The 27,211-nt window shown below is 38.6% G+C and overlaps 1 protein-coding gene across 5 annotated transcripts; it reads left to right on the plus strand.

Annotated features, from left to right (window-relative positions):
- The first annotated feature begins 5,787 nt into the window (after window positions 1-5,787).
- Window positions 5,788-25,932, plus strand: slc26a6 (solute carrier family 26 member 6). Of its 5 annotated transcripts, none has more exons than XM_040153880.1 (20): window positions 5,788-5,801; window positions 6,077-6,216; window positions 6,968-7,107; window positions 7,328-7,438; window positions 9,076-9,251; window positions 9,898-10,062; window positions 10,868-11,020; window positions 11,137-11,219; window positions 11,344-11,491; window positions 11,580-11,693; window positions 13,185-13,262; window positions 13,847-13,942; window positions 15,093-15,199; window positions 15,417-15,486; window positions 16,916-17,008; window positions 19,801-19,923; window positions 20,130-20,276; window positions 20,871-20,925; window positions 22,055-22,182; window positions 25,404-25,932. In XM_040153880.1, exons 2-20 carry the CDS (start codon window positions 6,089-6,091, stop codon window positions 25,425-25,427), a joined length of 2,139 nt encoding a protein of 712 aa, XP_040009814.1. In that variant the 5' UTR covers window positions 5,788-5,801; window positions 6,077-6,088; the 3' UTR covers window positions 25,428-25,932. The 5 variants fall into 5 exon arrangements, with proteins under 5 accessions (XP_040009814.1, XP_040009815.1, XP_040009816.1 ...); XM_040153881.1 differs by having other exon boundaries at window positions 20,136-20,276; XM_040153882.1 differs by lacking the exons at window positions 5,788-5,801; window positions 6,077-6,216; window positions 6,968-7,107; window positions 7,328-7,438 and adding an exon at window positions 8,203-8,474.
- The last annotated feature ends 1,279 nt before the right edge of the window (window positions 25,933-27,211 follow it).

A 27,211-nucleotide genomic window follows, 5' to 3' on the forward strand; every position in this document is an offset into this window, starting at 1 on the left:
GGTTTAGAACACAGATTTGAAGACAGAGTGGGTTATTCTATTTTCAGATCTGTACTTTCTTCATTTAAACCCAAGTTATTTTTAGCCTCAGCTAAAGCGATTTTGCAGTTTAATTTAATCTATTAAGATGTGAACAGCAGCGTAGGTTTGTGTGAATGCGTATCAGCCTTCCTCTGCCGGATCTAAGCGTGCCGATTCTGCGGGTTTTTTTTTTTTTACTTAATAAATTTTGAAATTAAGAGTGGCTGTCCTCACACTGGCTCCTTTCTGCTGATCAAAAGACGTGTATTGAAAAAAATGTTATGTAAGACCAGCCTAGACAACCTGCCCAGTAATTGCACGTTAGGTAATTAAAGTATGATACACACCTATTCACTGTGGATGCACACACACACACACACACACACACACACACACACACACACACACACACACACACACACACACACACACACACACACACACACACACACACCTCTCACTGCTTTAAACTGATAGCTGAGTCACCAGTTTTACTGACTTTGTTATCTCTTCCTCCTCTTTGACCATAATGATAAAAGAAGAAAAAAATTAATTCATCAGCCTCACAGCATGTGTTTGAATATGACTGTAAGTGAAAAGAAAAGATTTTCATGATGTATGGTGACAAGGTTTGTGTTTGTATGTGTGTGTGTGTATTATTCATCAGGTTGTACAAGACTTGGAAGTCCAGAGTGTCAGTGTGTTTCTGGCAGCGTGCCCAGGTTAGCTTCATGTTTCATAGTCACTAATCTCCGATAAAGTGACTCTCCTTCTATGTCTCTCTCTCTCTCTTTCACTCATTCACACAAGCACACGCACACATACAAACACACACACACACACACACATGCACACACACACACACACACACACACACACACACACACACACACGCAGAGTTTCTCTTGTTTGGGTTGTTATTGTTTTCACAGTTCATATTCTCACCACCCTTCCTTTGAAACGTCTTTCTTTCTGATCTTCATGTAGCCACAATCACTGGGTCTTTTTTTGAATTTAAATCATCACACCAACAAAAGCAATCAGATAGGTTGAGTGTACCTGAACTGCCTCTTCTAATGGTTCGGTGCATTGCAGAATTGTTCACTGTGCGGCATGCATCAAATAAATGTGTTTCTCCTTTTAATGTGTTTCAATGCCTTTTATGGTTTCTTTCTACACTCAGTGATTGCTCTGTGTTGGTAATATAATTGTGCTTCCATTTACACCAGAAATCCTGAAAAAGATTTAGTTATCAAGAAGACAGAAGAAGAAGTGTCAAAAATTAGTAAGTTTCAAACATAAAAAATAATAATAATCTAACACACAATAAACGTTTTAAAATGTTTGAGGTACCAAATTTCTTAGAAATCCAATATTACCCTTGAGTCATTGTTAATAAGAGTAGCTTGGTGACTGATTAGCTTAATATTAGAGTCATAATAGATCAGTCCCTTTTACTGGCAACCATTTATCTGGTATCAGGTGTGTGTGTCATGCTAAAGAAATAAACAAAGGTGCATAGATCAAAGTTCATAGAAATCCACTGCTTAAATCCTGCCTTGTTTGAATAAGCATACCATCATGGAGGTTTTTCTATCACTGGCTCTGAAAGCTAAAGTGGCCTCCCACTGGTTAAAACATGCAGAAAAAGTATTGTGGAGAACCTCAGACCCTAACACAGAGGCCACTTTCAGAGATCCTAAAGGAGTTAATATCCTCTCCTCTCTGAAAATGCACATTTGTGTCCTTACCAGCCCCACGGACAATTAAATGAAGTGAGAAAATACTGAAGATGTGAACATCCCGACTTTAAAAAGTATTTTTAAAAACTAGCCTCACATCATGCCCCTGAGGCTGCTGATGTAATATAGTGCCAAAATATGCCCAGAAGAACACGGAAAAAAATTAGAAATATGAAAGACATTTTCTGAAGAGATCTTAAGTGTGTTCACTTTAGCTCAAAGAGGGTACTTCCATACATCCCTGAAATGAGCACACTAATGACCAGCACACTAATGACCAGCACACTGGTCCTGCACTAATGCCGTTTTCCGGCCATCTACAGTAGGTGACTAAATTGTGGGATGCATTTTTAGCATGCCAATGCAGAAATCACTGCCACCATAACACTGTTTGTTAAATTTCAACGAGAAGAACTGGAGTTGGATTTCTGATACTTGGGTTTTCTGGTATCACAAAGCTGATCCACTTTTAACTTGGGTCATCACTATGGTGGGAATTGGAAATTATTTCTAATGTTTCTACTGCTTGTTATTCTATTCAAGCTATGATACATTATCGTATATATTTCGCCTCGACAATATAACTAAATTCTAGTGCTTTAACAGAATTTCCATGTTGGTATATCACTGTTTCATCTAATTTCATATTAAGTACTTTATTTGTCGTTCTGAAAATGTTGCTTGTAATTCAAAGCTCTCTCTCACATGAACACACTTCACATGAACACACTTGTAGTTTTGTGGGAAAGCCCAGGGTTAACAGAGCTTTGTAATTCTGGTTATCCAGGATGTGTGATGTTAGGCTCAGTGAAGCTAGGTAAAAGACTAAAGTAAGCCAGATGAATTTGAACCCACTTCACAAAATAGGATGCAGGATGAGGAACATTAACGTTGCTGAGCCATTCAGAGTGACTATAAATATGGGTTTAATCCTTGTCACTGTTTAGCACTGGAGTAGAGTCAAGCAGTAGTAGAAAACACAACACACACATGCCAGCAAAGCTCACTTAGCAGAGGATGGTTTTGATCCATTGACCTCTGTGTTATGGGCCCAGTGCGCTTCCTCTGCACCACTCTGCTGTTTTCACCCCAGCTGGGACTCAAACCCACAATCGCTGTTTTAGGAGGACAGTGTCTTATGCATTAGGCCACTGGGGCATCACTTTTTTTTTAAACAGTGATAAAGACATTGAGACTTCAGACAGAAAGTGGAAGATGAGACATATGAAGCACCAGGCAGCAAAGGACTGACAGGACAGGGAATTTGAGGTACAATATAAATATTGACATGACAATGTTAATGGCAGCATGCAAATCAACTTACCCTGAACTCAGGCTGTTTTCCATATATTTAGAGCCAGTTGCTTTTATTCTCTGCAGATTCTTCCTTTAGTGTTCTGTTCCCTCTCCCCTGCCAAAGAAACCCCAGACTCTGAAACTTGGGATGGAGAACGCGGAGCGTCAGGTTTGTCACACGGGAAATGCGTGACTGAATTTTGAAGACAAGATGTGGCACGGATGACTGCACGAGGAACAAACTCACACACCAGTGCCACGTAATAACACTGGTTCAGATTAATGATTGATTTTTTTTCTGGTTTTGTGCAGATCAAAGGAGAATGGGTTACAATAACACCAACAAAGAACACAAAACCATGAAACACAAAATATGAATTTTATAAATCACACACACACACAAAAACTGAAGAAGAATGGAGGTAGGAATATAATAAGGGTATAATTTGTTATGGTTAGGGGACCTTTGTCATCATGAACACCATGTTTGTAACTCCCCTAACCCTAACCCGACCTGACTGCAGATTTTGTAACAAATTGCAATTTATTGTCTCACTGATAACTGAAACAACCAACCAACCAACCAACCCACGAAACACAGCCCCCTTGTGCTTTTTAAACACCGGACTGTACGGTCTTAACACCCACCAACACAGCTGAAATGGTTCCTGTGTAAACAAGGCTCTTCTAGCTACTAAATCATAGAAAAAAATACAAATGAATGCCCGATAAGGTCTGTCTAATTGAAATGATGGATTTATAATGTACTGAGCAATTAAATGCCTCTGCTACAGTGTGTTCAGTTAATATGTCATTATAATCACCATTTGCTAGGCTGTTAGTGAAAGGAAAATCTGTTTGTTAGAAGTCCTGTTCTAAACCAGAGTTCAGAGTAAACACATGGTTGTGAAAAAACAATTCTTCTCTCTCTGATATGATATTCATAGTAGGTAACTTATCTATAAAAATGTCCCCCTGCTACTGTTTATTGTCACTTTATTGTGACCTCAGCACTTTCGTCCACGTCCTGTAGAAATGATGACTTGATGATAGGTCAGCAGTTGGGCTGTTGACAGGTTTTGCTCCAATCCTCCAAAATTAACCATCTGTGATTAATCACTTTTAAGTAACTTATTGAGCGAATGTCAAATGTTCATTGGTATCAGCACCTCATGTCTAAAGATTTGTTGCTTTCTCATTTTTGTATCATTGAAAACTCAATGTCTTTGTGTTTTCGATTGTTGGTTGGAGACATCACCACGGGCCCTGAGAACGGCTGATGGCCGTTTTTCTTTGTTTCTACACTTATAATAGATTCAACTATTAATGGACTTTTTCTCAAAAAGTTGCAGTTACCAGTAATCGTTTTTTTTTTTTTCAACTGCGCAATACACATTATTCTAGCAAACGGGAAGCGTTAGCTTACAAACAGCTGAAAAGATGCATTTCAGATGAGTATGAATTTTAAAAAGTGATTGATGGGGCCTCTACATCAGAGACATCTGGTTGCTTCAAAGTAATTCACAGTAAAAAGTCAAAGCTACAGTGCCTGGAATTTTCACTGAATTCATCAGTTCCAGAAGATTCACGCTTCTTCTGGAAAAAGCAAGCTCAGAGGCTTGTGTCCGGAGTTTACCTTTGAGGGATTCGACAGTTTCCTTTATCTAACTGGAAAGACATAATTGTCTTTCTTAGTTAACCAGTGTCTGTATCTGTTCTGCCAAAACAGATTAGACAGGCCTCCCATTCACTCCCCTGTGGTGTAATCATAAATCAACAAGAACAAGTCTAACCAGGCCGAAATGGCTGACTAGTCTAATTATATGAGATAACACATAAAGCACACAGATAAGACAGATGTAAGACTCTGTGGAGAGTAAAGTAAAAATATTACTGAATGCACTGCAGTTATGTTAATATTCATATGAATTCTAAATTGTTTAGTTTCCTTTGTTTACATATAGCTTGCTGTATCTACCAGTAAGTCAAACTCACAAGTAGAGTATGTTGGTTTCATTTTGAGCAAATTTCTTCAAAGGCAAAAAGTGATTGACATTATAAACTATGAACCTATGACAACAGCTACAAAGTGAACTAACACACTGTAAATGATCAAACAAGGAAAAAATGCATGTTCATCTCTCATTTCAATCGCTTCTGTTTGCAGTTGCATGTAGCGTTTGGAACTTTGCCCTGCCCCTCCTCAACGACGTCCTCGTCTTATCTAGATTTCTCTGTGAGGTCTTAAGGCACAGCATTGGAGTAGAGAATCCTCTCTGTGTTGGAGCTGAAAATACAGCCTTACCTTCATCTGATGGCTGCAACTACTGCAAAAGAAAACACAGCTTATCATTTGGTGCCACTTGCAGCCACTAGGATCTGATGGGAAACTCTACCTCAGATTCAATTTGAAGCCAAGGGACCGCTGTACACAGGCAGGATTAATTATTCATAAAGGGAGATGTGCCATTTTATGACTGAAGGAACTTTTTTTTAAGATTAAGCAGAAGATTTTCATTACGACCCTGACCAGAGACAGATTCAGAGTTGGATCTGTTTCCCCTGCACTGGAAAAACAGATAAGAGACATCAGGATAGAGGACAAAATATTACAGTACAGTAACCTGCCTGGTTAATCTCCAGGCCTCAGTGGGTTCTGGGCTTGTTGTAAACGCCACAAACCTCTGGAGTTTGGATTAAGAAAACTTTTTTTTTTTTTTTGATTCAGCTGGAACACACAAGGTAATTATTATCAAAAGTTTCAAGAGTTTCTGATTTTTGCTCCCATGTGGAGAGGAACAGTTCAGTCCAAGAAGGATGTTGGATTAACATGAAACATTACATATTTTAAATCATTTCCAACAAAATAGAAACAGTGTTTAAAACATAACAGTTGTATTTTTGCAATCATCTTTGAAAGATATGAGGAAACCATTTTCTGCCAAAAGAAACCCATTATTTGGAAGCAAAGATGCATTTTTTTTGTTTTGTTTTTTTGTTTTTTGTGTATGTTACAGCTAGTGTTAGCTATGGCAGAGAGGAGGAGGGTGGGCTACAGCATAGAAAGGAAGATCCTGGATGAAGGAGCCGTGGATGAGATGGCCGAAAAGTCTGACTCAAAACCATCTCTGTCTGAGAAGATCAAAAAGTCAATGAGGTAAAGCTCCCTACATCTAATCTACTGTGCATCTCAATTAATCCCTCTGTTACATGTTTTTTTTCAGACATTTTCTGTTTTGTATAAAGTCTTTGTATACCAAAGCACAAAGCATACAGCAGTTTCACCCAATCCTGTGTACTCATTGTTCAAAATTCAACAGTCAGTTACTCTCAGAACAAATTTGTCTTCATATGTGTATTTCTTGTTCACCTGTTTCCAACTTAAACACACATGCATAAGCGTAGATGAAGTCACTTGACAGTTAAATAAATAAAAGTATTTTCATAATGTCACAAAATGTGTTGAATATGGTCTGAGATATAACCAGAACTACACAAACGGGACAAAGACCACATCCATGTCTGAGAGCAAAAGTAGCATTTACCAAGTGTAAAAATACAGTTTAGTGAGTTCTTTAATGATTAAAAGGGGAATTTGGCAGAGAAATGCACTGAAGTGTGATGATAAATTCATGATTTACTCAAGTAATGCCTTCAATGGTTTGTTGAGCTTGAGCAAAACTAAGCATATAGGTGACAGACTGCAATGATATAAGATCACTTATTAACTGTTTTTGTAGTTGGCAAAAAGTGTGTCAAAAATCAAGCAGTCTATAGGTCAGATCCACGAACAGACTTGAACAGACTCGACACGTATCCCTTTTTTCCCTTTTTTTTTTTTTTTTTACAAAAATCACCCTTTCTATCTCTTCTTTCTCTCTGTCTGAAACCTTGACACCCAAACTCAGGTGTTCTGGTCCTCGGTTGAAGAGCTGCCTGCTGAGTAGTATTCCTGTTTTATCATGGCTTCCTCGTTACTCCATCAGAGACAATGCCCTGGGTGACCTGATCTCTGGAATTAGTGTTGGGATCATGCAGCTGCCGCAGGGTGAGCATGGAGGTTCAGAAGATAGAGATGCGGTTGGGGGTTGAGGGATAGAAGAGACAAAGGGAGAGATGTGGTTTTAATCTATTTTAAAATGGTAACCTGCAGTGTTTGCATTGCTGTGGTGTTTCCCCACTATGTTACCCTATTATGCAGTATCTTCTGTGTTATTCTGCTCTCCTGTACCGTAAGAAATCATGTTTACCCTGTGTTATCCCTGCAGGTATGGCCTATGCCTTGCTGGCATCTGTTCCTCCAATCTTTGGCCTTTACTCCTCCTTCTACCCCATCCTCATCTACTTCATCTTCGGCACATCCAAGCACATCTCAGTCGGTTTGTACTTTTAACACATGCTCTACTGTCCGGCATGGGAAAAGCACTTCAAAGAAGAACGAGTGAGAGAGCAGGCTTAATAAGAGACTGAACCAATCATTTTTTTGCCTCTCTAATCTACAAGGATCTGGTTTTAAGCATATTGTAGACATACACTTCATGTTCTTTAGCTGAAGCTCAAGACTTTTGATAGGCTATATTTCTTCTATTGATCACTAGAGGGGAAGTAATTCTAAAATCATTCCATAACTTTTGACGTGCTTGTTTTTGAAGCATCTGAAAACCTGATCACTCTCTGTCATTTTTAATATCACTGAATAAATAAGATCGTACTAAAATCAGTGTTAAAGGGGGAAAGAATCCTCAGTTATTATTTATTAAGAGTTTAAACGCTCAAAACAACTCTTAATCTGCTCCTTAAAGACTGTTTAAGTGTGGTCTGATCAGATATGATTGATGATTACGTTTCCCTGTCAACACGAGCTAAAAACCTGACAACCTTTATCAGATTCTTAATCTAATAGAGATACGGAGTGGGAGACGCAGCTGCTTCTGTAAGTGTTTTCCCCATTCTGTATTCCTATTTCAAACTTTTCTTTTAATGGCATCCTTAATGCTACTCAGCATAGAAACACGGGACTCTCCCATATCATGATCATATAAGTTTATGTTATGGCCACCAGTCTTAATTATTTCGGCTTCGCTCCTGAAAAATCACGTTTTGTCATCGGTTCGGCGCGGCAGACTGGCCTGAATACTACAATACCCATGAGCCTCTGCCGCTGTCACCACACAGAAGAAGCTAATCAAATTCAGCTCAGTCAAAACACTTTTGTCGTTAAATTCGGGAGCTAAACGCAGCGCCGCAGTTGTTGAATCCACCCAGAATTGTCCGGGAATCCGAGAGTAAATTGATTTAAGATGAAGATGTGTTTGTAGTTTTCTCAACGACGTTATCTACAGCTTCCACACGCTTTTAGCGATGCACGTAACAGAATTTTAAGATCAGTGACTGGATGTACTTTGGAAGTTGTAGGTAACCTCTCTCCCACAGTTTTTACATACACAAGACAGTACCTATTTTATTTTATTTTATTTTATTTTATTTTATTCTATTTTATTTTTTATTTTATTTTATTTTATTCTATTTTATTTTTTATTTTATTTTATTTTATTTTACCAAAGAACTAGATATTTTCTAAGACAGTCGTTAATCTTTTGTATTGATGATTAATCCGGCAGCGTTGGAAACTGAAGCGCTCACACTGTGATTCATGTAACATTACCTATGTGAAAAATGAATGGGAGCTTTACTTTTGGAGCCAGGGCTGGCGGAAATAACTCATTCAGCTTTGCGACTGCTTTTTTTTACGGGAAGGTAGAAATACGTGGCATTACCTTCCAACTGATGTCAAATCAGTAAGGAGGGGAAACAAAAATGTAAAATGATCAAAATGGTTCCAGATGGTGAAGATAATGTTTTCACATGGGACCCCATTGGTTTTAGCAAGAAGCTGAGGAAAAAAAATGGGTTTCAGGACCAAGTTGGGGTCAAGGGAAATGTCTCTCAGAATATCCAATATGTTGTTATATGGCCAGCAAAAGTGGGTGTTGCTGTCTCTGTCTCCTACCTCCAGGAACATATGCAGTGATGAGTGTGATGATAGGAGGGGTGACAGATCGATTAGCCCCAGACTCGAACTTTATGATATGGGACAATGTGACCAACTCCAGTATAGTTGACACCATCACCCGGGATGCAGAGAGGGTTCGAGTTGCTGCGGCCGTCACCTTCATATCTGGATTATTTCAGGTAAATATTAGAGTTAACGGTTTACTTTGGGGTTTAAGTATAACATTTGGTAAACACTAATTACTAATCTTCATTAATGTATGGCAATCTGGTCTGTAGTTGTTGAGAAATCTTGTTCGGATGGACAGACAGCTGACATCGCCGCAGAGAGTCATCTGCTGCTAACAGGGAAAACATCCATGAACATCCATCCATCACTTAAAAGCATGAAGGGCAGCTGCTTCATGCTATATGTTCTGAACTTTTAATCCCATATGAGCCTATATGTACTCAAGGTTAAAAGGTCAAATTGTGTTGTCTTATATATATAGTTCTGCTGCAATTAAAATGAGGGAAAGACAGGTCTTAGCTCTTGGAGCTGTAATGCTACACACTAGCCAGCAGTTGTGAATGAACCTGTTTGTAATTCCATAAATACTAATTTTATGTTTGTGTCATAATGTGGATCAATGCAGGCTATTCATGTAGAAGTCAGAGGCATCTAACTCGCACTGGCTCACTAGTGATACTGAAACATTAGAAACTCAGGAGTGTCAAACATAAGCTGTTTTTCTAGACTTTAAAACAAATATTCTTTAGGTTTGCAGCTATGAGTGCATGGCCCCTGTGAACCTCCATATTTTCTCAATCTGTTTTATGTATGTAGATTCTGCTCGGTCTGGTCAAGTTTGGTTTTGTGGTGACTTACCTGTCTGAGCCTCTGGTCCGGGCTTACACCACAGGAGCTGCCATCCACGTCATCGTGTCCCAGCTCAAATACACCTTTGGCATCAGCCCTGTGAGACACAGCGGACCTTTTGCGTTGATATTTGTAAGAACACAGCCGCAGTCATTGGCACATTGTTTCTACAAATTTTGATTTTACAAAGTGAGAAAAATAGTAAAAAAAAAAAACAAAAAACAATCCCATCATAGGCTCTGAAATCCCAAGGTAAAGTCTTTAAATTTCTTCTTTGTCCAATAAACAGGTACTGAACCTACAATGAGAATAAACACAGAAGACCCGCAATTCCTCACATTTAAGAAGCAGGAATCAGCGAATATTTGGCAATTGGGCTTGATTAACAATACTTAAACAGTGAATCAATTTTCAAAAATTGCTGTCAATTCATTTTCTGTGGATGAGCACACCATTCCATATTTTTCCTCCAGGTTAACTTGCCAGGAGACTACTGTAGCAATAATGACCTGGAGAAGCAAATAATAAGAGACATATTAGTGGGTGTGTGTATGTTCAGAAACTAATACATCTAAAATAAAATAATAGGCTGTTTGACCTTTAAAGGGTCAGTTCACCCAGATTTCAGCACCATTGCAAAGCAATTTTGATCTTTGGATATGAACAAGTTGTGAGATTTCTAAGTGTAAGGGAACGTAACTGCTGACAAACCTTTTCAAACATCGTACGCTGGAAAATATAATGCTCTCTCATGTTTGCGTTCCACCTCATAAATATATCCAGGGGAACTGGCAGTCCTCTCAGTGATGGACAAGAATCTAAAATGAGCATTGTATTTTCATGTATGAATTTGGTTTCAGTTTTTGAAACTTTTTTTCTGTCATGCCTCCTCCATGCAAGTATTTAACCAATAATCCTGTTCTTTCTCTCTTTCCAGACTGTGATAGAGGTGTGTTATCTCATCCCACATACAAACATCGGGACTCTTGTGGTCAGTATCGTTGCTATCATTGGCCTTATCCTCGCTAAGGAGCTCAATTCATACTTGAGTAAAAAAATACCTGTTCCTATACCTGTGGAGCTGCTTGCTGTGAGTATACAGGAATATGTACATGCAATTATAATATACTATATGATAAGTTAGTTCTTTAAAAAGATAACCATACACGCACCCACTAATATGTCTCTTATTATTTGCTTCTCCAGGTCGTTATTGCTACAGTAGTCTCCTGGCAAGTTAACCTGGAGGAAAAATATGGAGTGGATGTGGTGGGAATTATTCCCTCAGGGTGAGAAACGTTACATAACACAACTCACAGTAGACATATAGGTAGACATTCATGTGTGTGTCCACATATGAAACATGAAGTATTTGTTATGGGCAATGTATTCTACTCAGTTTCTGTCCTCCAGTCTCCAGCCACCTGTTGTCCCAGATGTCTCTCTTTTTGGTCGTGTGATAGGGGACGCTTTCGCTCTGTCTGTGGTTGGCTATGGCATTGCCATCTCAATGGGCCGAATCTTCGCCCTGAAATATGGATACAAGGTGGACGCAAACCAGGTAGGGAGGTGAAAGATGGATACAAGGATGAACTGATGTTTTAAAGATTAGTGTACTGTATGTAAATAGTGTGTTTTCCATGGTTTAGGAACTAATCGCCCTGGGTCTGAGTAACTCCATCGGAGGATTTTTCCAGTGTTTCGCCATCAGCTGCTCCATGTCTCGCACTATGGTTCAGGAGAGCACAGGAGGGAAGACTCAGGTTAGTATGGGTGCTTGTAATTCTGGTCAACTGCCCTTGAGCAAGATTTTAGAGGTGTCCTCTTACTCTACTCTCTGCAGGCATGTTAAGACAAAGGTTAGTTTGATTATAGAAATCTTTAAACAAGGTAGGTCTGCTTTCAGAAACTAATACATCTAAAATAAAATAATAGGCTGTTTGACCTTTAAAAGGTCAGTTCACCCAAATTTCAATACAGTCGAGACTGTATTGAAACTGACCCTTTAAAGGTCAAACAGCCTACTGGTATTCATGAAGATAGCTTTAGCGTAACCAAAAGTACTTCTGTATGAGTGGTTCTGTTACACTGGCTTCCACCACCAAAATAAAAATCACATATTCACTTGACAATGCACTGTTATTAATTTTCTTTGAAACTACTTTCTTCTGTGGAAATAGTTCCTTAAAATTGTTGACAGCAACTTCCTTGGATTATCCAGAGTACCAGGTTATTGTTCAGTACTGTGAGTTCTACAAACGAAATGCCATTCACTTCCATTGTATTGGTGTGGGAATCTCTAAACTGGGACAAACTATCTGTCTGTGTAGATACCACCAGATGTCAGTGAGAAAATGTGAGTCTTTGTTATTTGGGTGAACTAATCCTTTAACCTCTTGTTATCAAAATCTATTAAAAAAAATGTCCTCATAAGTATGTTACATAAAGAACAAAGAAAGATGTAAAGACACAAAAAGACATATCAAAAGATAAAAAACTATAATTTCATTCCAATAAATTTTAACTCTTCATATTAGACCTTAAATGTCTTGAGTCTCATTTAGTAAAATAACAGTCGGCACTAACCTAAAACATGAAAAAATAAAATCAACACATACTCTTTTTTATCAGCATACTGTAGCCTGCTGTTAGGCCAATTCTTAGTACTCGTCCTGTTACTGATGCACCATTATAAAGTTCAATTTCCAAACCTTGGAAAATCTTTATTTGCATGATATTTGTTGTTTCTCCTGTGATCATTCAACACAAGTGAAACTGCTTATTGATTTTCATGCTTGGCATTTTTAAAAATGTGACAAGGCCGTTTCATAAAATCACTTTTCACATCAGATTTTCATCCCAACACTTCACTCTGCCTGCAGCTACAAACCTGGGTGATCTTAAACGTAAAACAGAGTGAAAAACCGTCCATAATTAATGTTACTCTGATAAGTGGCATCATTAAAAAACAGATTTTTCGCTCACATTGTCGAACTCCACCTACACAAACACAAAATTGCTGAAAGGCCAAACCGATTTAGTCTGACAACACAATTAATCAGTTAAGGCCCATTACAGAGGAGAGGAAAGAGAGGAGGGACTTTAACTAATGATGCCGTGACTCCTCTCATAATCATGTATCAAATCATACTGATAACCACTACATCATTCAACTATTCTTTAACTCTGTTCCTCAGATCTCTCTCCTGATTTCCATTCATCATGCCTCTATCTACCCTCTCTCTTCACTGCAGGTTGCTGGGGCTCTATCATCAATAGTTATCCTTATCATCGTGCTTTGGATTGGGGCTCTCTTTGAAGATCTGCCCAAGGTAATGTGTGTGTGTGTGTGTGTGTGTGTGTGTGTGTGTGTGTGTGTGTGTGTGTGTGTGTGTGTGTGTGTGTGTGCGTGTGTGTAGGTCTTTGATTGTACTCACATCTGCGCACAAGCATAAGCACACACATGTGTCCAAGTCTGAGTGTGAATTTGCCTGCAAAATTATAAGCCCACTTTAACATTCAGCCAAAGTGAAAAATCGACAACAACTGAAGTTGTATTGCTGTCGTGCAGATATTTCCTCATCTTCAGACTAAGCTACTGGCTACTTTTAAAAACAAATAATTAAAACACAAAAGGTAATGAATTAATCAAATTGAAATATCTAAATTTTCACAGCTAAAAGAGCATATGTTTAGAGGCTGTTAAGCAGAGTTATGATATGACGCTTATGATTTCAAAAAACACTTGTAAACAGTGTAGTTCAGTTCTTAAGACTGTTACCCATTTAACTAGAACACATAAATCAAAAAAACAGATGAAAGGTTTACCTCAGACAGACTAACTTACCATCATGTTTCAGGAATCAAAACTGGAGCACTCCACATGAACTGTTTTATAATGTATTTGACATTGTAGGCAGTGCTGGCTGCCATCATCTTTGTCAACCTCCACGGCATGATGAAGCAGTTCATGGACATTCCTGCACTGTGGAGAAGCAACAAAGTAGACATGGTGGGTGTACTTAAAAGTCGACAAGGAAATGGCTAATGTTTTGGGAAGATAAATTCAATAACATTTTTGTATCAAGTACCTCACTGATTTGCGTGTTTTAAATGTTATCTTAAATCCACGGTGCTTCACAAGCTTTAGGAAAAACAGTACTGGCCATAAGTATTTATCTTGTCCCATGCGAAGCAATGACACATTGCCTGCCCTCTGCAGAATCAACTGAATAAACTCACTGTGCCAGAGTTGCCTTAGAGAACTTTCTTTGCTCAAAATTTATCCAGCACAGTAAAACTAATGATCACTTTCTGTCAGCGTCACTGTACTTTGATATTACTTCTAGATATAGCGCTGTAGTTTGGCATTCCCTAAGACTTGCTAATGTTAACGTACTGTATGTGACATTCTAAGCGTTAGCATGTTACACTAGCATAACTACAAGCTAACTGTATCCTAACTGTATGCATGTTAACATTAATACCACAGTTCCTGACAGCCCAGGAATGCAAAACTTTATGATGTTACATTATATGCTTGTTACCGTTAACATGTTAAAACGAGGACAGAAAACATGCACTCTAAGAAGCTTAAGTGATGCTTGAGGTTACGTATAAAATGTTAGCCCGGTGCAGAGGGTAATACAAGGAGCTGAGTGGGGAAAAAATTTACATCAGCCTCCTTGTTCTTCATTTTGAGTTGGTAAATTTCAGACAGCTACAAATGTCTCCTCTTTTGAAAAGAACTACATAAGTGTTCAATGCCACCATCGCTGGCAGATACATAATCCAATATTAGGTGTAAATATTAGTGGCTGAATTCCATTTAGCTGCTTTGCTTCAAGGGTCTATTGCTTTTGGCTTAATTTCAATTTAACTAGTGTGACTGCAAGACCAGCAAGTGGGTAAACATCTTGAAAGATGTAGGAGTGAATACGCCCACAACTCTCATAGCTGATTTAATACACCTAGGACGGACAAATTTGCTTAAACTGAATAAGCTGCATTGAGGATTTAGGTAACAACATGGCTTTTCCTGTGGTGTCATAATTAAGTCAAACTTTATATTTCTAAGATGAGAATCTTTTTACTTACGTTTTTAGTTACGTTTTACTAACCATTCCTATGTTACTCATGTCTCTTTCTCTTTTTTTCTTCAGTTGATCTGGTTGGCCACCTTCATCTTCACCTTGCTGTTCAACCCTGACATGGGACTAGCTGCTTCCATTGGGTTCTCCATGCTCACAGTCATCTTCAGGACACAGCTGTACGAATACATTGCCGTGGGGCCCACACACACACACACACAATTATACACTAATGAAGACACTGCATTCAGTCGGACAATTTGTCAAATTGAACATTCAGCTATCACCACACCCAACAATGAACTAAATCCTTCCCCTTTCAGACCACGCCTAAACATAAAGTATTACAAATCAAAGTAATGCAAATTGCAGGTCTTTGTTTTGTGTGTTTTGCAGACCTAAATACTCCCTGTTAGGGCAGGTCCCAGACACAGACATTTACAGGCCACTGGAGGACTACAATCAGGTACGACACAATATATATTTAAGTGACCTCAAAGCAAGAGTGAGGGAGAGCATTGATCCAGACATTGCCAGAATGTCCTGAGCACATTTTAAATTATAAATTGATAAATCAAAAGTGCCTTATAGTATATCAATAAGCACCATTTGTAGGCTTTTTGAAGTGAGCGGTTTGCAAAGCACACTTGCCTGTCAAGTTCCTTTTGTCCTTGATATTAACAATATTTTGAAGTTGTTTTCTGCAACTTATTTCAAAAGAGAACAGGAGAAGTGCAACACTAAAACTTCACTGCCTAGTGTTAGCTGGCAGATATATGGGTTTTTAAAGGGAAATGCTTTTTTTTTTAATACGAGCCCTATCAATGGTAGGGAAAACCTGGGATACATTATTGCATTCAACTGAGGAAGTAATGAACACAATACATCACTGAGCAATTAATAATACAATAGAGAGTTTATTTCTCCGTGTACCCAGGACAATGTGTGGAAGGCAGGACAGTCGCACAAAAACTGTCAACAGGATGTTTATACAGTTAGGTAGGTGTTAATTAGGATGTGCAGCTACATTTTGTGTTGCGTGTCAGTGTCCTAAGCCTCGAGCGTCACAGCTCTAGTCAATTCTAGTCAATTCTGTCGGTCAGTTTTCAACTATTGGATGGATTGCCATGAAATTTGGTGCAGATATCAATGATGCCCAGGGGATGAACCATACCTACTTTTGGGATCCCCTGACATTTCATCTAGTACCACTAGCAGTTCTCACTTGTCCTACATCTACAAGATTAATCGCCGCAACATTTCGTACGGAGACCCATGATGAAATCCTAAATGATGAATCCTAATGATTTTGGTGATCTTCTGATATTTCCTCCAGCACCACCATGAGGTTGACATTTAGGGTTTTATGTCAATATCTCTTGGATAGATTGGCTTGAAATTTGGTACAGACATTCATGTTCCCCTCTGAATTAATCCCTATAACTTTGGTAATACCTTAAATTGCCATGTAGCGCCATCCTCAGGTCAAAATTCTAATTTATAAGTAGTTTGTTTTATAACCAAATACCTGTAAGACAACACTTCAGCATGTTAAAAGTCTCATTGTGAGCATGTTAGCGTGATGATGTTAGCTCAAAGCACAACTGTGCTTAACTACAGCTTCAGAGTGCTGCTAGCATGGCTTTAGACAGTCAAGTCTTGGTAGCTTGAACACTAACAGTCGGGAATGAACAGTTTTCTCCGTTTGAATAACTACCTTCAAATATAAATGAATGCAGCATTATGCTACTATGTTTACTCCTGTGCTACTTTCTTCTCAGCTGATACGACATTGTAGCTCTCTATGCTGTGTTATCATCAAGATCTGTTGGTATGGGAAATGTAGTTAATTCTGTTTAACTTGATTAACTCCGTAATTGACCAATTGATTTTAGGTGAGGCAGGTGCCAAGGATTTTCATCTTCCGTTCCTCTGCCACCCTCTACTTTGCCAATGCTGAGATGTATCAAGATGCCCTGGGGAAGAAGGTGAGGACACACACAAACACACACACACACACACACACACACACACACACACACACACACACACACACACACACACACACACACACACACCCCAATCCCCAAACCTACCTTCAACCTTAACCTAGCCCTAACCCTAAAATCAGGTCTTAGCCCTCAAACAGCTCTTCAAAGAAGTGCGGACTGACAAAATGTCTTTCCGAAAATGTCTTCAGGATCTAAAAATAGAATTCATTCTCATAAAGATGCACACACAAGAACACACACACACACACACACACACACACACACGCACACACACACACACACACACACAAACACACACACAGGCAGGCACAGAAAAAGACACGACCGACTCCACCAACAATCATGTCACAAATTCCATGCAATTAACTCCTCTTTTACAAACATTATTTCTGACACACTAATAACTGACCCGACTTTTCAACCATTTACACATTGCGACCGTGACAGACATTGTTCAAATGTCATCCCACCATTTTCTCCCCTCCTTTCTTCTGTTCAACTTTTATTTAACGACCCCCCTCCCTCCATCCTCCCCCCTTTCTTACTCCTCCTCTTCTGTCAGGTCTCCTTGGAGTAAATGGGAAGACTGATTGAGGGAAGATGGAAAAGGATGACAAAAGATTGGGAGAGAGAGAGGAAGAGGTAGAAATTGAATAAGGGAGGGAGATAGTGGAATGCCTCATCCATTAAAATGTCAGCATGTCAAAACCACAGGGTCGCTCTTTCCCTTCTGATGTTTGATGCACAAATAAGCTTTCATGGAGCTTGCAGGGACTGCAGGTGTTTTTAAAGGATGAGAAACTGCCACCAGATAAATTCTGGTCATTTTTGGATCTGGGTGACTGGCTTCTACCCGACCAGTCATGCGTGGCATGCAGGCGGCTCAAATAGGGAAAGGTTCAGGGGGCATTTTGGGTCACTTGTTGCTTGTTTTCGCTGGCAGCACCTAAGCTGATGGGTTGCACTTGTGGAAGGAGATGCTAAGTGCTGTAATTGCATCAACTAGTGATTTCATGCAACAAGAGAAGTTTTTAGAGGCAAATCATAAATTGTTTTTGCATTAATGCACTTTCCTGTCGTACTATTACATTGTCTTGGTAAGTTAAAATGTCCTGCAAACTCAAAAGCATTGCTTTTGACATGCTAATTGCTATCAATTTTGTTTCGGAGAAGTAGGAAACCTTGGGTGGCTGGAATCAAATTCTGATCCACTTTGCAATTACCAGGCAGACATTTCATTCATGGAGCAAAAATTTGAAAAATAAACAATGAAAATCTGATTGGCTGTTGATGACTTATGACCATGACAACCTTCCGAGCATTTCCATTTCCTGGGTACTCCTTAGTCCTTACTCATTGCAAATGGTGTTTTCACACTTGGTATAAAAACTAGCTTATGTGAAGATCATTTAAATACAGATGGTATCTTTAAATGATCCATCGCTTCATTTGCAACACTTCAAAAAATGTTCAGAATCAGCTACAGAAACTTAGCTCTAGATCAAATTCCTGACCTGACTGGACATATTAGAGGTTTCAGTCTGTAGGTCATGTATGTTTTAACATAACAAAAGCTTGTCAGCACAAAGGCTTGAGGAAAAATAATATCTCCTCACTGCACTATCCAGCCGAAAAGTACCTATTCTGAGCAACCAAAGTTGCATGTTTCGCTGTGTAGGGTTTGGTTGGTTTTTTGGTTCAATGTGAATCACGTGTCTTGGAGGCACAGACTTTCAGTAGCCGGCTATTTCTACTGCACGTCTCCCTGTGGCAGCTAAACAGAAACTGAGAATACTATCTGACTTTAATGATGCCCTTGGTCTTTGCTGATCCTGACATGAAAACATTTCTTTTTTCTTTTCATAAAGGATAGGTTCACAATTTTTCAGATCTGTCCTAAGCCAATAGTCAAGTGACCATGTCTACATTCAAAAATTCTTTTCTGTTGCTTCAACAAAAGTGAGCGGATGTGGACAACTTAGAGTCTGAGAAAGTTGTGTTAAATTGTTTTTTTTAGTTGTGGAATGCAAATACAGGAAAACAAATTTTCACAGTTTATTTCATTTCAAACATTTGATGTTTACTTTATACCAGAACCCTCAAGCGGAAGCACTAAGCTTCCTGAGCAAGTAAGACTTTCCTAAAAAGTACTTTTCTGTATTGCCTGGTGGTTATGCTTCATACTGTTTTATGGACAAGGATGGCATCATTTCTTCAGGCTGCTACATGCTACACCTGCTCTGTTGGTATATGTTTATTTTTATGGTGGGGATTAGTTTCGTTGGACTGAATTAGATTGCTAAACTTGCCAATATAAACATTTGTCTGCTGATCTTAACTTCAGAGTACTTACTTATAATCATTTGTAATAGACAGGTATTAACAGTAACAGCTGTAAACAGTATTATCCTCACTTAATCCAACACAGTAGTGATTAATATAACATTTTACATGTTTTCCTCTTCCCTGGGAAAAATCTTTGGTAATTCCGAATAACTGATGCAAACTCAAACATTTACCATGACTCCTCCTCTTTACACTGTAGTTTTTTAGAATTAAATTTTTAAAATAGTTTGCTCCTTTTTTGAAAACACAAGTTAGCCTGAACATAGACATTAACATCTGATAGTGCTCGTCTTGACCAACCAAAAATGTAGTTGTTGTTGTCACTCGGGGAGATAAAATATTAAGATTTGACTGGGTGTAGAAAATTAATGTTAACTTCACTTAACGTTACCATGTGTGATTGTCTTTTGCTGTTTCTTTAGTCTGGCATTGACATTACCAAGGTCCTGTCAGCAAAGAAGAAACTAGAGGCCAAGAGGAAGAGGCATGAGAAGAAAATTGCCAAGAAAGCCAAAAAGGCTGCCAAGAAGAACGCAGTCGCTACGGTGAGGACGACCAGATGCAAAAGGAGTAAATTGAGTTAATTGATGCAAAAGGATGTTTTTTTCCATTCCAAGTGCAACTGTTTTTTACACAAATGTTTTGACTTCCTGGTCCTGTGAACACCTTCGGTCTTGATTCATTGTGTGAAGCACAAAATGTTGCCTCCCATGTTGAGTCCCTGCATGGTGTCATGTCTCCGCCTGTCCAGGAGCAGAAGCCAGAAAGGATGGAGCAGAATGATATTGCCACCATTGAGATAGATGCTGAGCCCGACCCCTCGCTCCCTAGAGCCATCATCCTTGACCTCAGCCCTGTCAACTTCCTGGATACTGTGGGAGTCAAGGCGCTACGAAATGTATGAACATGGCGAGAAAGAGAAATACTTAGTCTCCCTCTCCCTTTTAATTAATAATTAAGTACACAGTTAATTTTTTTGTTCAAGGTTTAGTTACTTGTACATATAAAGAATTCAACTTCTTGTATGTATTTTATATGCATTACATTATTTAACTGTATTAAAAAAAAAATTTGTATACCTAATATTTTGACAAAATTAATAGCTTAATATAAGGAGACTCAGCATTCTTCATCTAATTGGATCCAAAGACCTCTTTTGAAGAAATTTTTGGAACAAAAAGGCAGACTGTTGATACCTAGTAATGAATTTCCTCTCAAAATTTGAAAATTAACTGGCCCTAGGAGAATAAGGCAAATACAAGATTGCTGATTGTGATCCTTTTATCTTCCTTGTATACATTTCTTCATGTATAACCAGCTTTTGTAACTCTGCTTTTCTCTTACAACAATTGGAGTTTATCCTCCATTCATCCCTCTGTCCCTCTCCTTATTATTTGGCTCCTCAGGCTTTCAATTAGTATAAACCCAATTGTCAGACTAATTAAATGATCCCCGGTCTGACCTTTGCTCCTTGCTTGTGTGTCTGTTTCAGATCCGGAGAGACTATGGAGAAATAGGTATTGAGGTGGTTCTCGCTGGCTGCCAAAGTAAGTCCATCTACATTCAAGAATAAATTAAAATAATTCAATAGAACAGCCAAGCAGCCGTGTGGATTGGTAGGTCAGACTTTGTAACTCTCTTTCCATAATACAAATTAATTGGAAAAACTGTACTCTGTATGTGTCAGTGTAAAGAAAGCAAATGTATTCTCTTAAATGTATGAGTTGATTCTCTTAGAACCCATTTGACTGTCTACTAATAAATACACTTGGAAATAAGTTTTAAATCCATTAAGTAGAACTTATTTAAAGTTATTGATCCCCTGACAGTTTGTCTGAAATACTACAACAGTTTTTTCTTGTTTTTTGATTATGACCAACATGTCATAACACACATGTAAATGTACTTTTACATTCACATTCTCCATCCGCTAGGACCCACCCAATTTGAATTTTGAATTTTTGCTGTTTACAGATGTTATTGTAACATTTCTGCAAAGGCAGCTGTTCAGTCCATCGCTGGTTTTCCAGAATATACTATCCCATGTTTTCTAAGTCTGGCATGATATGCAATAGTGGCTCATGAGATTATCATAATGAGTCCCGAGGAGAGCTAAGAAAAATACTGAAGTCTGATTGGATAGTTGTATTTTAACTGTGATACAGCTTCTAATTTACTGTGTTTATTTTTACATAATAGCCCAGAACTTTAGGTCTGACTTGCTGGATCGGACAAAAATATGGGTCTCCAGGGAAAAATTTTTACAACCACAACACTAGGAGCCATCCGGTTCATTTCAGAGGATTAGCAGCTCTAATCGACTCGTACCGGGTTGCCGATAATAGCCTATAATGAGGAAAATAGTTTATTGTGAAGGACTATTTATATAGCCAGGAATGATAACGAGGTTCAGTTAACACAAGGATTAAACCTCCCATCCTCTCTCTCTGCATGTCTTTCGCTCTCTTATTTACTGTTGGTCCACTTTATTTCTCCTGCTGTTCTCCTGCTCCAAATGTTGAATTTTCTAATCACAGATTTCTCTGTTTCTCACCCTTTTGTTCATTTCATTTCTTGTCCTCTTACACACACGCCCATTCTCACTTTATATTTGTCACACTCAACTCCCCGTTTGTTACATTGCGTTATTCTCTCCCTTTCTGTCTCTCTTTTTAGCTGGTGTGGTGGACAACCTGCAGACTGGTGGTTTCTTCAGTGACCAAGTGACAAAGTCCTGTCTCTTCTCCACCATCCATGATGCCGTTTTGCACTGTCAGTCTGCCGTAACACAGAGCCAAGTTAAGGTGATATACTGTATGAGCACTCACACATGCTCTCAAACATACACATCAACACACGTCGTACATCACAGTGCATTTTGATACAAAATAGAGTATCAAAGTATGCAAAGACTTTTACCACCCTGATTTTGCACGAGCTTACGTCTAGTGATCTTTGTTGTTGTAATAAGGAACGAAAAACCGCACTGTATGGTCTGTGCTGAGTGCAGTTAATAATTTCTAAAAGCTAAAAGCTGAATCTCAAACTTGCAGTTAGTGGCCACAGAACTTAATAGGAATAGTTTGACATTTTGGAATATATGCTTATTATCTCTCTTGCCAAGAATTAGATGAGAAGATTGATACCACTCTTGCATCCTTCTATTAAATATGACGCTGGAGTCTGGAGATGATTAGCTTAGCTTAGCATAAAGACTGAGAGCAGACTGCCCAGCAAACTCACAGTGACAATGAGGCTCAGCTAAGAAGTAGTCCACAAAAGATATAGACCACAACCCGTTTTTATGCTTTGGGTTTTTTTTGTACAAATGAAACAAACAAGATATACCATATTGATTAGTGAGCTTTAGAGGTTTTTGGGAGCACGATTTTGTTAGATTTGGACAGCATTTCGAGTTTTCCGGTATCGGGTGTTGCACATCTTTCAGGCCACAAGACTGCAGGGCACAGTGACATGATATGCCAGTGTTGAGTGGAAACAATAATGCATCATTATCAGCAGCAGGCTAAATAAAGCTGACAATTTATGAAATCAGTGAGTGTTTTTACTTAAGTTGCAAGGCTAATTGGGTTGATGCTACGTGTATATTATTTTTACAGTAAATAAAAAATTACCAACTTTTATATATGTTGCATTATGAGATGAGAAGAGATTAAAAAAAAAAAACCTGGAGATGATAAAAGTAATGAATTCCAAATTATTAACACTAACAGGTACCAGAAATCGCATAGCTTAACCAAACTGCAGCAGCGAATCTCTCCAAAGTCCGCAGGCAGCAGGAATTAGGACGATACCCACAGGCTAACAAGTTAACGGGCACTGAGTCTAGTGTCTGTATTTGCTACATGAAAAAATCTGGCGAGCCCCGAAGGCCCCAAGCAGTCTCTTACGGGTTGTAGTTCTGCATGTATTGGAAGTGCCGTTGACAGAGACTATGTATGAGGGCAGGTATCTGCAGTTAGCGCACACAGCTACGGTAAGCCCCGAGGTGAAAACGCGTCAAGCAGTCGCCGCCTGCACTGCTTAAGGCTACACCTTGTCACCCAGGAATCGGAGGAAGAGTGAGTTTTTAACACTTTTTAAGGTTGTAATGCTTTCATTTATATTGTTGAGAGTTGAGAGTGAACATATGGCTATTTCCTGAAGGCAATACGTACCAGCGGAAACTCGTTTCGTATCGAACTCTCAAAAATACCGGTAGAAAAGATTCTGTCGTTCATTTAGGGCCAGCGCTAGACTGTTTGATGGAAAAAAAAAACTGAGTGCGGTCAGTGTTACACACAAGGAAATCGGTTTTTCTAAAATAAGTAAACATCGCATTTCTAATTAATCCACCACGTCGCTTGACGAGAGACTGTGTAGGTGTCTGAGTTCGCTTAGCAGCCTGGAGTGTGTATTAAACTCATCTTAACGGACAAAGACTAAAATGCTGTTTCTGAACTGGTTCATTGATCCTTACTCTGCAGCGTGACCTGGCCTGCAAATTGATTGCACGCAGTGCAGAGGTGGGTGGTGGGTGGGAATGGTATTTACGGTAATACATTAAAATAAAATAAAAATCCATAATATTTTGATTCATTTTAATGTGTTTTAATGATAATTCCTTGACCTTTTCAAACACAGCTAAACACAACTACGTAAACAGCATCTTGTATTTCACATATATGCATCAGAAATTCTGCTCATCCCAGCATACAACATTAATCTATGTCTGGATGCAAGTTACTCTCTGCTTTAACACATGGGCAGTGTGTGTGTCTGTGTTACACCTGTTTTTGCATGCATGTCTGTATATTGTTCAGCGTGTGTGCTTTTGTTTCTACCTATTCTGTTTTCGTATTTAGCTGGGTGCGTGACTATGTTCCTGCTCCCATAGGAGAAATCTAACAAAGAACAAAGCTGTGGCACTGGTCCATGAAATACAATTTACATGAGCAAAGCTTTTTCTTAGGGAAAAACAGGGAGCTCACACACAAGTTCAGTCACAGATACACACACACACACACACACACACACACACACACACACAGATTCAAAAATACAGAGGATGTAAGAGTGGAAGGTGAGAGGAGCATGAAATTAGTCAAGGGAATTGAGCAATGGATAAGAACACACGCGCATGCACGCACACACACACACACACACACACACACACACACACACACACATCCTTGTTTTACTATATATATGTGTAACACTAACCTTAACCTCATTCTAACCCTATCTCTAAAGCCAAATCTTAACCCTCAAACACCCATTTAAACTTGTGGGGTCCAGCATTTTTGTCCCCACAAAGCTGTTGGACCCAACAGGTATAGTGGGCTCCCAGTTTTCACACCCCACGAATATAGTAAAACAAGCCCATACACATACACACAGTAAATAATGAACACATGCATGCATTTGCAATCACATAAATAAATATATTTCACATGGAAATGGTTTTACAACAGAGAGAGAGGAGTTAGCAGAGTGATAGTAAGAAGATGAAGAGGTTGGTCAAACAAAAACCTGGTACATCCTGATATGAAATCCATCTGAACTCTAGTGTTCATTTAAATATAAATCAATTTAATTCTGTTCATTAAAATAAACTTGACGTGACACCAATGAAAGACGGCATTGCAGAAGCATTTCAGTATAACAGAATGCAATTAGATTTGCATATTCACTTTAGAAGTCCACCAGAATAATATACCATAAAGGGCCATATGGTGCAAAGTAAAGACGTCACATTTATAGACAGTTTGATACAGAAATACATAAACCATTGTTTCTGAGATTGTGGCAGGCAGAGCCAAAGTTTCAGGCTCTGTTCTGTTCCTCCTCATTAACTTCTACTGAGACTTTGATGCCACTGGAATGAAAATAAAAATGTAGAACATATTCTGAAAATCGGGCCGGTATTTTTCTCTCCCCGTCTCTGCCCCGCTTGGTGTTTTCCTTCCTCTTCTCTCTGTTTTTTCTTGTGTGTCTTGATCTAGCTTGTCCTTCTTTTTCACAGGAGAGCAGAGCGACATATTTGTGAGTCCTTAGAGGAATGATGGAGGATATTATGAAGAAGTGGCAGACACTCGGTGTGTATAAGGACTTTATCCCGAGTTTCAGATAACTGGGACTCCCGTCTGTCACAAGCACAGACACACAAATCCTCAGGCCCACACAAATACACACACAAACACACACTGTAACTAACACAAGACAGTGCAAAATAAGAATAAGGACAAAGCAACAGAATGCAAATAAATGACAACAGACTACACATATGGAGTCACACAGTAATACTGTGCTGGAGGAGAGTACAAATCAATCATGCAGTAAACAACACAAACATACACACTTGCAGTTAGAGCATATTAATACATTCTGATAATATGGCATATGTGTTTTTGTGTTTGCAGGACCTTTTTTAAAATGAGGTTATTACATTACATTGTCATTTAATTACTAACAAACAGCATTTGCATATGTGTATTAATGGTTTATTTATGGAAATCTAAAAATATTCTTAGACGAAAAAAATAAATATTATTTTGATTGGTCAAATGATTCCCTTTGTTCATGTCCTTTCCAAACACAGACAGTTTTGATGTTGTAGCATTTTCCATGGAAGACATTTAGATTGGAAATTTCGAGACAGGAAATCTGCAAATACCTCTGGAAAGATATGGACTGATGCCTCAAATATGGATGCCATGTGTTCTCCTTTCCCGTCTCACTGGGATCCGTTATGTCATTCACACTCAGACTCCAGTCTGCACCTTATACATCTACAGAGGATTTCAGTGACTGTTTACATACAGAGCTGTTCTCTGAGATATTATCAGTTCTTCTGCCAGATGTGGAAGATGCTCATTATAGTTATTCAAGCACAGATAATTTAACATCATGAAGTTCCCACAATATATATATATAATAACACTGCAACATGTGTCCTTTTGTTGACCTGTTTTAATCCTGAGTTGCATAGAATCCATTATTATGAACTTTTCTTTTACACAATCTACTGTACATGTTGAAAAACCTGACAGGTGTTTTACTAACACATTCTCCTATATTACAAAATCTAAGCATGCCTTTCCATTAATTTAATAAAGCTTAAAGTCACATTTAGCTGTTACCATCAGTCCATTAATCAGAAACTTCTTTTCTATAAACAACAGGTAACTGTTTCAGTTAAAGAGATTCGGTCTTAAAGTTTACAATAATTCAGACACTCGGAACAAAGTTCATGGATAAACAAAAACCTGCCGACACATTTTTCCAGTTCTAAGTCACACATATGAACAAAAACATGATTCAAAAATGGATTTCTATGTTTATCTCATTTTTAGGAAACAGAAAATGTCCCTAATTTTGTGAGCGCCTGACTGTAAGCATTTAGAGAATTGGGAAATTATTAATTCCAGTGCTCCACAACAAAGATTTGCAACCAAAACAACCCCGTTAACTAAAAACAAGGTATAATGAGTCAATTGGAACAAGAACACTCTGAATCACATTTAGTCATAACAACACTGTTCGATTTTCCAGTAATAGCTTTCATTAAAATTCAATTTATGTACTTTAGTACAAAGTCATATTTCTCTCAGAGACTATAATCACCAGATAAATGTTTGCTCAAAAACTCAAGAGTGTTGCACCTGTCACCACTCCCAAAAGTGATGTTACTGTGTACTCACCACATCTTGCAGTAAACTTGTACATGACTGCAGCAAGAAGAGAAGTGAAAACCACTAGAGGTCAGCAAAAAAAGATTTTCAGTATCCTAGGGTAGAAACAAATGACCTATGTGGTCGTTCGGGCTGGAGG

Source organism: Xiphias gladius, chromosome 18, assembly GCF_016859285.1.
Source record: "Xiphias gladius isolate SHS-SW01 ecotype Sanya breed wild chromosome 18, ASM1685928v1, whole genome shotgun sequence".
Taxonomy (NCBI): Eukaryota; Metazoa; Chordata; class Actinopteri; order Istiophoriformes; family Xiphiidae; genus Xiphias; species Xiphias gladius.

Excerpts from the sequence above, each read along its gene's own strand:
- slc26a6 (XM_040153880.1), top strand. The coding sequence starts at position 6,089 with ATGGCAGAGAGGAGGAGGGTGGGCTACAGCATAGAAAGGAAGATCCTG. Across the intron at positions 11,492-11,579 it reads ACAAGGTGGACGCAAACCAG|GAACTAATCGCCCTGGGTCT; the intron begins GTAGGGAGGTGA and ends TCCATGGTTTAG. Across the intron at positions 17,009-19,800 it reads AAGATGCCCTGGGGAAGAAG|TCTGGCATTGACATTACCAA; the intron begins GTGAGGACACAC and ends CTGTTTCTTTAG.